This window comes from Neophocaena asiaeorientalis, unplaced genomic scaffold (genome assembly GCF_003031525.2).
Source record: "Neophocaena asiaeorientalis asiaeorientalis breed wild unplaced genomic scaffold, Neophocaena_asiaeorientalis_V1.1 scaffold86, whole genome shotgun sequence".
NCBI lineage: Eukaryota > Metazoa > Chordata > Mammalia > Artiodactyla > Phocoenidae > Neophocaena > Neophocaena asiaeorientalis.
Window position 1 is genome coordinate 442,096 of NW_020175039.1, and position 10,546 is coordinate 452,641.

Below are 10,546 nucleotides of genomic sequence, written 5' to 3' on the forward strand. Positions count from 1 at the left end.
GAGAGAGAGAGAGAGAGAGAGCTCAGTTTTGAAAAGACTATAGAAAAACAATATAGAAAGCAAGGGGACCATGTTTAAGGCTAAAAAAATAATTTAGACAAGAAATGATTATTTCTTGGCCAACGGCAATAACTGGATGTGGTTTCTAAACATTTGAAGGTGGAGCCAACAAGATCTGTTGACAGAGCAGATGTGGGATATGGAAACAAGAAGTGTACATCCAACCACTGTGTTCCAATGGCCATGTGTTTTCAAAGAGGGAGGAGGGAAGAAAGGCAGAGATGTACCCTTTGTCTAAATAAAATTATGTATATATAATATACAGTTACATAAAAGCACTAAATGTTCATTATTTTTTAAATTGCTAATTATAAAATATTAATGTGATGTAAAAAGTATAAAAAGGAAAATCTTCCCTAATCCCATTACCTGAAAAACCACCATTGAGATTTTAATGGATATCTTTCCAGGTTTGTGTTTACATAGTTTATAATTGTAGAGTGCCTGTATTATAATGCTTTAGTTTTTGCACTTAAACCATTACAGGCTTACAGACCTACAATGCTAAACTGGGAAATAGAGCGGTATTAATTTTCCCATTTCAATTTATATTATTTTCTATGGTAGTTTGGGGACCTAGCCAATGTTTATAATGTATTATTTTTCTGAAGCAAAATGTTTTCCAACTTCCAAGCTGCCAATGAATAAACTATTAGAACACAATCCATTTCTAATTTGGAATCTACTTTAATTTGAAAGATTGAGCCAATTGTAGAATTGTGTTAAAGCAAGAAAGTCAGTAATGGCTTAAAATCAACAGCTGGGTTGGCATAAAACCCAGTAGATACAGAGAACTGTTGAATAGGAATTAAGCTTTTTTTTTTGTAGTACTTTTTTATTTTGTCTTTTACTTCCTCAGGGATTAACTAGTAAAGTAACAACTCATTACATTATTCCTCTAATTTTTGGGTAAATTCATTTCCTTTCTAATAGCTTTCAAAGACTCTTACAAAGATTTATCAAGAACCAATCTGTTTGAATTAGCTTTCAAATCAGTGAGACATTGTACCTAATTTGCTCATGAACTTTTCTATTATTGTACCAAAAAAGTATTTTATGGAATAATGCCAATGTCAATATTTCTAAGAACAAATGATCTCCAGAAACTAGAGACTGGATTTTAATTTCTTCCCTAATTTTGACATAGAAACCCAATCTCTTCCTCCTGCATTCAAGAAAAAAAAAAAAAAAACCTCAGGCTGTTGAAAAGATTAGGGAAAAGGGTCCATATGGACAACTAAACTTAGAAATGATATTTTACTGATAGGATAAAACAGACACATTAAAATAAATACATTGTCTTCTTTTCCTAAGCAAAGTGGTTAAGAAGACAGCCTCTGGAATCAGATGGCTAAAGTCCCAACGCCATCATTTGCAAACAGCATGGTCTTGGAAAAGTTATTAGTCTGAGCTGTGCTGTAGTCTATTCTTTTGTAAAAAGAGAATCATAATAGCAGTTACCTCATAGTTTTTGTGAAGAATAAATGGGATAGTCAAGTGAATGCTTGCTAAGTGGCAGAGCAGTTATTATTTTATTGTTCCCATATAGAACTACTGGCCTTCCTCCCAAGGGAGGGAGCAGATGTGTTCCCCTAGATACAGGCCACTGAATGCCATTCAGTGAAATTATGGTCTTATCTAATTAAAGAGAGAGAGAGAGATCAAATCTAGAGAAAAAGCAATAATTTTAAACACTGTTCTTTAGACTTATTCCTGGGAGAACTTTATCCTGGTTTATGTCAAAATTATATATAACACTGTTCAAGAGGAATGGAGGAGTGGGCAAAATGAAAAGATTTAATCCCTCAGGTAACACTGGGTCATTGCTGTCACTTCGCTCTCCCCTTATTGCTCAGGTGTGATGGATATTCCATTAATGCAAACTCCAAATTGACTGGGATTATAAAATAATTCCCTCAAATTCCTTCTTCATTTCAACTGAAGAGTTTTGATGTGCAGGACCATTTGCCTGAGAGATCACGATATTCTCCACCTTTAAACGCCAAGCTAATAATCCTCAGACGTACAGACCCTGCCTCAAAATTTTTAAATTTTAGTTTTATCAGCGCTATTCACTGGGTTTAATCAAAAGGCCAATTCCAATATTTTTGTTTTGTTTTGTTTTTTTGCGGTACGCGGGCCTCTCACTGCTGTGGCCTCTCCCGTTGCGGAGAACAGGTTCCGGACGCGCAGGCTCAGCGGCCATGGCTCACGGGCCCAGCCGCTCCGCGGCATGTGGGATCTTCCCGGACCAGGGCATGAACCCGTGTCCCCTGCATCGGCAGGCGGACTCTCAGCCACTGCGCCACCAGGGAAGCCCCCAATATTTTTTCATGCATTATTATTGAACAACTAAACAAAAAAAATTATGATATATTTAAGGTGAACCTTTAACACTTTAAGCAATATTTGGTGACTTGCAAAAATAGTAAATGTTTTGTAGAAATAGTAAGTGTTTTTGCATAAAGGCTCACTAAGACGTTTTATCTCTCTTTCCCTATTCTGCGTTCTTTAGGGACAAGATAAAGACAGTCAGTTTCCTGTTACCCATGAACATGTCTTCATATTCCAAAAACTCAAGTTCTTTGAAATGCTCATCAAATCAGACCACAAACCAGCTAAGTACCATTACAGAGTAGTATACGTAAGGCGGTGAAATTTAAGAAACAGTTGATTTCCAACATGTGGGAACACCAAGGCCTGGCTGGGTCAATGTCTTCCCCTGAAAAGACCTCTGGCAAGATGCTCAGTAAGATATACAAATATTTGGCGTTGGGTCAATAGAGTTGTCAGTGGACTTGGCCAAGAAATGGAAGCCATTACTTTATGTTGTTGTTGATGGGTGCACAGTGTCTGTGGAAGTCTCTCTATGCAGCATGTGAGCAATTAAACGTAATTTAATTAAGTTGCATGCTAAGTGTTTTGTATCTGTGCTATGCTATCAGGAAATGCTGCTGTTCCCATTATGTGTCATTCTCCAGTTGACACTATAACAAATCTAGAAAAAAAAAGTTCTATTTCTGATTATAACATAGAAGCCACAGTGATTATCCTTATAGTTAATTTGTGTGTTGATATTTCACTGACACAAGCTCACTTGGTCTTTTAATATCCCGTGTTACTGGCATGTAGACACAAACACAGCAAACTCCCACAGTTTGGGAGTTTATTGTGGGCTCAGAGTAACTGTGGGCTGGCTAATGGCAAAGACACTCAAAGACACTCATCCTGGTTGGAAGGAGAGAGGAAAAGGTTCAAATGATTATTACTTAGGGGTTGAAAACCTCAGAACTCCCTCAAATCCTGAACTTCTAGTCAAGAGACCATCTCCTCCTCCAAGTTTACAGCAATCATGTTCTAATACCAGTATGCCTTTTAAACAAATATCTTAATGTTAAAATCTCCAGAGTGTTAAAATGCAGATCTGGGGGCTCCAGACAGGAACAAGACAAGAAATTCACATTTTAAACAAGCCTTCCCAGGTGATGTCTTAAACAGCTATGATTACTATCGGCTATTGTAAATACTAAGAATCATAGGGTGCCCCAGATCTGATGCCAAGTTGAAGAAGCAGGGAAGCAAGGAAAGGGTATGAATGGTCCAGTCTATTTCTAAGAGAGGTTTTTAATCATCACAAGACAGACTCCTGGAAGGGAAATGGATGAATCAACGAATACCCTGAGGTAAAAGTCACATAATGGGTCAGATGCTTCCTTTATTTATGATATTCATTTAAGATTAACAATATTCTCAGCATTGTAACAGGTGTACAATAGGGCAAGGTTACAGCCATAGGTGAAAGATACGAAAGAGGGGAACTCAAATGTCCAGCAGGGACAGACAAGTGATAGAAAGGAGGCGGGGGCTCTGGAGAACAGGCATATGCACACCCCATCCACATAGGGCTGCAACTACTCATGCTTGTGAGACTGTGTGGGGAAGGGGACACTCCATTGTCACATGGTCTATCGTCCAATGGATGTTAAAATCTGGATTTTTATGCAAAATCTCCTGATTCATAAATACTGGCATTGTGTTCAATTTTTAAAACATTGTGAAAACCAAATACGACTTGTCTAAAGACCCGATTTAAGATACCAGGTAAAAACTTATATGTGAGATTTCTAGCTTTTGTGTTTTCTAGCTTTTGATTTTCTCTTGGTTAAGTTGATGAGTCATCAGCTAAAAGATGAACAGCAAGACACTTCCCTAGCATTCAGAGCTGTGTACTTTACCTGGAAAGAAGAGGAAAAAGAGAAAGAGGAAGAAGGAAGAGAAACCTTCCCATGATGAATTCTTAATGGCCACCATCACTGCCAAGAGTGGCAGAAATTCATAACTCTGTGGGTGATGAAAGCCAAAAGTTAACAAATACATCAATCTATTATCAAAGTACACCAACATCTGCCAGAGCTATTTGCTTTCATAAATTGGTCTCCTGCAAATGTCCTTTGACAACTAAAGATATTGAAACAAAGGAAAACATAAACAATGTGTTCAAAATCAAATGGTTGGCCCTGGCAACTTTTCCAGCACCCCAATTCTGTCTGCTCTGATTTCCTTGAGCTATTTCTACTCCCTCAGCTGTGAATCTAGAATAAACTTAACCAGAAAATTGCTGTGTAGAGAGACAATGGGAAACATTATGGAGTTCATTTTATTCCTTAGTCCAAATTCTAGCTTACCCTCTAGGAAACAGATCTTAGGAACCTCGAAGTATCCAGGCAGGCACAATCATTGAGCCTGATGTTTTTACCACCAAAATAAAAAGGAAAGTACAGTAGTACCTTCTGATTATGGAAAACATCACCCATAGAACTCAAAAAATATGATAAAGCAGTATAAGAGAGAACTCTGTGGTTATTGTAATCCACATATAGTGCTCAATTATAGTCCTATTTTAAGAGACAGTTCTGCCGCCTGCAGTAGTACTTAATTTTTAAATATCAATGCAGAGGAATGTTCATTTATTCAAGCTGTGTTTGAAAAAGCATGTAATTGAAAAATACTCTTTCTCATACAGGAGTGAATAAAAGACCTGTTGTAGCTTTAATTCTTCTTTGATTCCTGCTTTTATCATTAGTGCTGTAAGACAGTCAAAATATCTCATGACTACAATAATCTACTCACAATTAGTTTTCTGAAACGTGAGAAAAGGAAGACTGAATTTATCCAGTCTCATACATACTTAGTACTTCGACATTATTAAAACTACTTTGAAAGTCGATCTTGAAACACAATTCTCCATGAACTCAGAGAGAGATTAAACTTGTTCCTGTCCAGGTCTTGCTAAAAGATAATTCTCTGTGGCATTCAGGCTTACATTCAGGAAATATCTCCTCATTTTACCCTTTCCTTTAATTAGAATTTCTCCTCCTGCAGGTCAACTCAAAATTCTTACGCTTGAGATGTCTGAATGTGAGGACCAATTAAAAGTCTATTCTTAACAATGATAACAAATTCATTCTGCCATCTGCTCAATACCATTTTATGAAGACCGTATACATTTTCGTTAAGAGTGTTCCAAAAGATACAGCACCCCTCTGCTTTAGGGAACACAGTTATCAGTCTTAATTTTACTCATTCATGAAAATTGTCCCTAATTCCTTCCATTAATTTCCAAATACTCACCCTTCCTCCTTTCTTTCCTCCTTAGTCTTGAGGATTTTTAATTCACACAGTTACCTCAGACCAGAAACCCATTTCTGATGGAAAGTTAAGGGGAACAAGCAAGACTATCTAAGTAGGAAAAAATTCACTCTGTGAAACACCTAGAAGGTTCTTGGTCTTTGAAATAACATTTTGTCCAACAAACCCCATTGTTTAATATAAGAAAAGCTTTCAGCATTGAAGAGCAGGTAGCTGAATGGATAGCTCAGAAGTAAATAACTCTTTGGCCCAATTGCTACACCATTTAGTGCACTAGAAAAAGTAACTTGCGAAATGGCCTCTGGTCACGTAACAGTTAAATGGGCATGCAAGAAGTGAGCCAATGACTCCCTTCCTAACTGTATTATTTCATCTAATATGTGGCTGATTTTATATTGCCCGTCAAAGATGTGGCCTTTTTCATCCTGGCCATTGGCTTTGGTTCTAGTTCTATCCAGACTGACTGTGGAAAACTTACATCACATCATCACACACAGACGCTTCCTCTCTTAAAACAGAAACTCCCTTTGGCCTCAAATCTTTTCTAAACCAACTCATTCAAGTGTTCCTCCCAAATATTTACTTTTTTCTCTCTCCAAGTGCTCTACATTTGTAGAGCTGCACTGAAGCTCATTCCTGGTCCCAGAAATCTAGCATTTAAACGATCTCCTCAAGAAGCCATTCCAAGAAAAGCCAGCTCTCAGAAAACTGGAACTCCAAAGTCAGAAAGTGCTTCGGCCCTCCCGGCCTTCTCTCCCCAGTCCCTGAAACTAAGCATATAGTGGCAGTTCTCAATCCTGACTGCAGCATCGAATAAACCAGAGAGCATTAAAAATCCCATTTCCCAGGCTTCACCCTAGATGAGTTATGTCAGCAGCCCTGGGGATGGACCTTGTCATCAGTATTCCTTAGAGCTCCCCCCATGATTCCAATGTGTAAGCAATGCTGAGAATCACTGTTGTAAAGTCGAGGGGTTGCAAAGACCAGCCCTGAATGTCACAGATCCTGAAGAAGGATGTGCCTTGACGGCACGGACAAGGACAGCCCCGGGTTCTCACTCCCTCACACCCATGTGATCTTAAGCAACATCACTGAGCCTCTTAAAGCTTCAGTTCCCTCATGTGTGAAATGGAGATATGCTGACATTCTCTGGCACGTGGAGATTTAATGAGCTAAAATATGTAAAGCACCTACTCCTATACCTAGCACCCAGTAAGCACTCAAGAAATAATAGTAATAGTGGTAGAAGTGGCAGTAGTAGTATGTACAGGACATATTCCTTGCCTTCAAGGAAAAGGTAAGCAGAGGTTTGCCCCCTCCCAGCGCTGCCCAGAGAGTTAGTGATCTGGCACAAAGTGATCTGGCAATCTTCTAGTCAAAAGATTTCTCTGTAGTATGATGCTATCAATCATTTAAAACCAGGACTTGCAAAGATAGAGTGTTAAATTATCTGAGAAACACTTTATCACCCAAGTCTACATGATGCTGATAATACAGAATTTACTCTTACTATACTGATTCTTTAACATGAATTTCATATATTGCTGTTACGATCATCTCTCAGCTTGATTCGTATTTACTAAATACAAGGCAGCTAAGTAAATGGAATTCCAGATCTTGGCAATCTCTTCACCTAACTGGGCCTCAAATTTCTCATCTGTAAAAGAGGGAGTTGTATTGATAGATTTGAGGGTCTTGACACCACTGACATTCTATAACCTGTGGCCATTGCCACAATCTTATTTTAAGTAGGAAAACAGATATGAGCAAATATGAAGCCATATGCCCAGAACCTAAAAGAGATCAGAATGAGCTTGTATGAAATTTGGCTACAAACTTAAAGAAATCCCTTCAGTAGGTCAATGAGAACTCTAGGTTTCCTCTTTATTTATTTATTTATTTTATTTTTGGCTGTGTTGGGTCTTCGTTTCTGTGCGAGCGCTTTCTCTAGTTGCGGCAAGCGGGGGCCACTCTTCATCGCAGTGCGCGGGCCTCTCACTATCGCGTCCTCTCTTGTTGCGGAGCACAGGCTCCAGACCCGCAGGCTCAGTAGTTGTGGCTCACGGGCCTAGCTGCTCCACGGCATGTGGGGTCTTCCCAGACCAGGGCTCGAACCCGTGTCCCCTGCACTGGCAGGCAGGTTCTCAACCACTGCGCCACCAGGGAAGCCCTAGGTTTCCTCTTGTTTCGAAGTTTTTTTGGTATGTTTCATCATTGGGAACTTCTAGGGCATATCCATGGAATTGAGGGTCTATGTGCTATACACAGTGGATTCTCATTATTCACTATAAAGTCACCATGAATACTGAATTAGCAAATACTAAACAATTGCCCCCAGGGGAAATACAGGGTTAGCTTCCTGCGAGCCTATGATCACAAAATTTTCAGCAAACAATTCATACATAAGCTTGTTTTATGTGTATTTCTGTTTGACACCTTATTTAATATATATTGGGATTCAATAACAAACTCACAGCCAACAACACTATGACTCATAGCCAAAGGAAGCTTATCTAACACTTGGCTTAAGACACTCGATGACAGTTTTCTTGCACTAAGTAGCACTAGATAGCACTTCAGCACTACTTGCTTGGGGACCATTTTAAACATCAAAATCACCAAAAAAAAGCACAAAAGTGTGAAAATCATGGCCCTAAGAGACTGTAGAAAGGACACTTGTTTACAGCCCAAGAGCAGAAGGCAGGGCATCAGCTGGTTCGATGTCAGCTGGTGGCTTGCGTCTCCACGGACTCAAATTGTTTTGTTGCTCTGCACATATCCGCAAATGTGCATGAAAGCGTGGTGAGTATTGATCTGGGGTCATAGATAAACGGTAGCGAGAGGTGAACTCACAAACACAGAATCTGTGAATAATGAGGATCGACTGTATTTGCCATCTCGTCACCAATTAAAACAAAAGATGAGGATGACGGAAGTCTCGGGGAAGAGCATTTGTGAACTTTAAGATTTCTGAAAGTCAATGCATAATGATCATCAGGTACACGTCTCCTCGGTGTCTCCAGAAGCTGGTGCTTATAATTTGTTAGGACCCCTGCATCTCCTAACTTGGGCATCACCAGACCGTTTTATTCTATGTCATGTAACAGCGTGGCAGTCTCCCACGCCCAATGTTTTCCATCTTTTTTCTCCTCTTCCTTTGGTCTTTTTAACATCTGCAGTCCAATCTTTTTCCAAATAGGGAGCAACACATTATTAGTGCTACATTAGGTTTCATAACATCAACTTTGAATTCTGACAAGCACCCTGAACAGAGTTAAGTATTTGAAATGGCAGGTGAAAGTCTAAAGCACAGAGTTCCAGCCACGGTCTCACCCAGCTCTTTGTTCTTCTCCAAGCAACCTGGTAACAAGCCCTGTGCAGTACAGTGCCACAAAACATACCCTTTTCTTCAATAACCACAGCAAAGGGCAGCCCACTACAGAATGTTTTCATGTCCCTCCTGAGAGAGGTTATGCAGCTGGTTCAGATCTTTGCCAAATTATTCTGCAATAGGCCAACCACTTGGAAGAACTTCTGGCAGTTTTTATTAGAGTTCAGTATACACCTATCTTAGGCCCAGCAGTTCTGCTCCAAATATATCTCCAAGAGACACAAGTACATATATCCATTAAAAGCCTTGCACAAGAATGTTCAGAGAGCATTACTATTAATAGATAAAAACTTGAAACAAAGAAAAAGAGTAAAGAATAAATTGTGACATATCCATACAATGGAATACTACATAACAATAAAAACAAGTGGTATTAATAGTGGAACCTCACAAATACTACGTTAAAAGAAAGAAGCCAGACATAAAAGAGCATATAGTGGTTCCATTAATAAGAAGCCCAGAAACAGGCAAATCTAACCTATGAAGTTGGAAGTCAAGAATAGTGGCTACCTCTGATGGCTGATTTTGACTGGGAAAGGGCCTGAGGGAACTTTGTAGCATGGTAAAAATGTTCTATATCTTGTTCTAGGTAGTGGTTACACAGATTTATACATATGTAAAAATTCATTTAGCTGTGATACTAGTTTCCTATTGCTGCCATAACAAATTATCACAAATGCAGTGGCTTAACACAACACAACTTTATCCTCTTACAGTTTTATAGGCCGGTAGTCCAACAAAGGTCTCACTAGGCCAGAATCAAAGTATTGGCAGGGTTGTGTTCCTTTCCTAAGGCTTTGTGGCTAACCATGTTTTTTGCCTATTCCTGCTTCTAGGTGCCACACCTATCCCTAGGTTCATGGTCCCCTCCCTCCCTCCATCTTCAAGGCCAGCAATGGAGGTGGGTGGAATCTTTCTTGCATCTCATCACTCTGACCTCCAGTTCTGCCCCCCTCTCCCACTTTTAAGAATTCTTGTGATTTCACTGTGCTCACATGGATAATCCAGAGTAATCTTTCCATCTCAAGGACCTGAATTTAAGGACCTCTGCAAGGCCCCTTTTGTCATGGATGGTAACGGATAATCCAGAGTAATCTTTCCATCTCAAGGACCTGAATTTAAGGACCTCTGCAAGGCCCCTTTTGTCATGGATGGTAACGGATAATCCAGAGTAATCTTTCCATCTCAAGGACCTGAATTTAAGGACCTCTGCAAGGCCCCTTTTGTCATGGATGGTAACATATTCAGTTTTCAGGGATGAGAATGTGGACATCTCTGGAAGTCCATTATTCTGCCTACCACAGTACTTAAGATGTGTGCATATAGTTGTGTATAAATTATACCTCAATTTAAAAATAGTTTTTCCAAGAATAAAAAAAAACAACGTTGGGCAGAAATCTTGATAAAAACCTGAGAATGGGGGGCTTCCCTGGTGGTGCAGTGGTT

General features: G+C 39.4%; 1 protein-coding gene across 1 annotated transcript in view; it reads left to right on the top strand.

Annotated features, from left to right (window-relative positions):
• CCDC195 (coiled-coil domain containing 195) overlaps positions 1–6,491 on the top strand; it is a 15,264-nt gene extending 8,773 nt beyond the window's left edge. The window contains exon 3 of the mRNA XM_024763135.1: positions 6,326–6,491. Coding sequence (XP_024618903.1) covers positions 6,326–6,491 — 166 coding nt within the window. The remainder of the gene's footprint in view (positions 1–6,325) is intronic.
• The last annotated feature ends 4,055 nt before the right edge of the window (positions 6,492–10,546 follow it).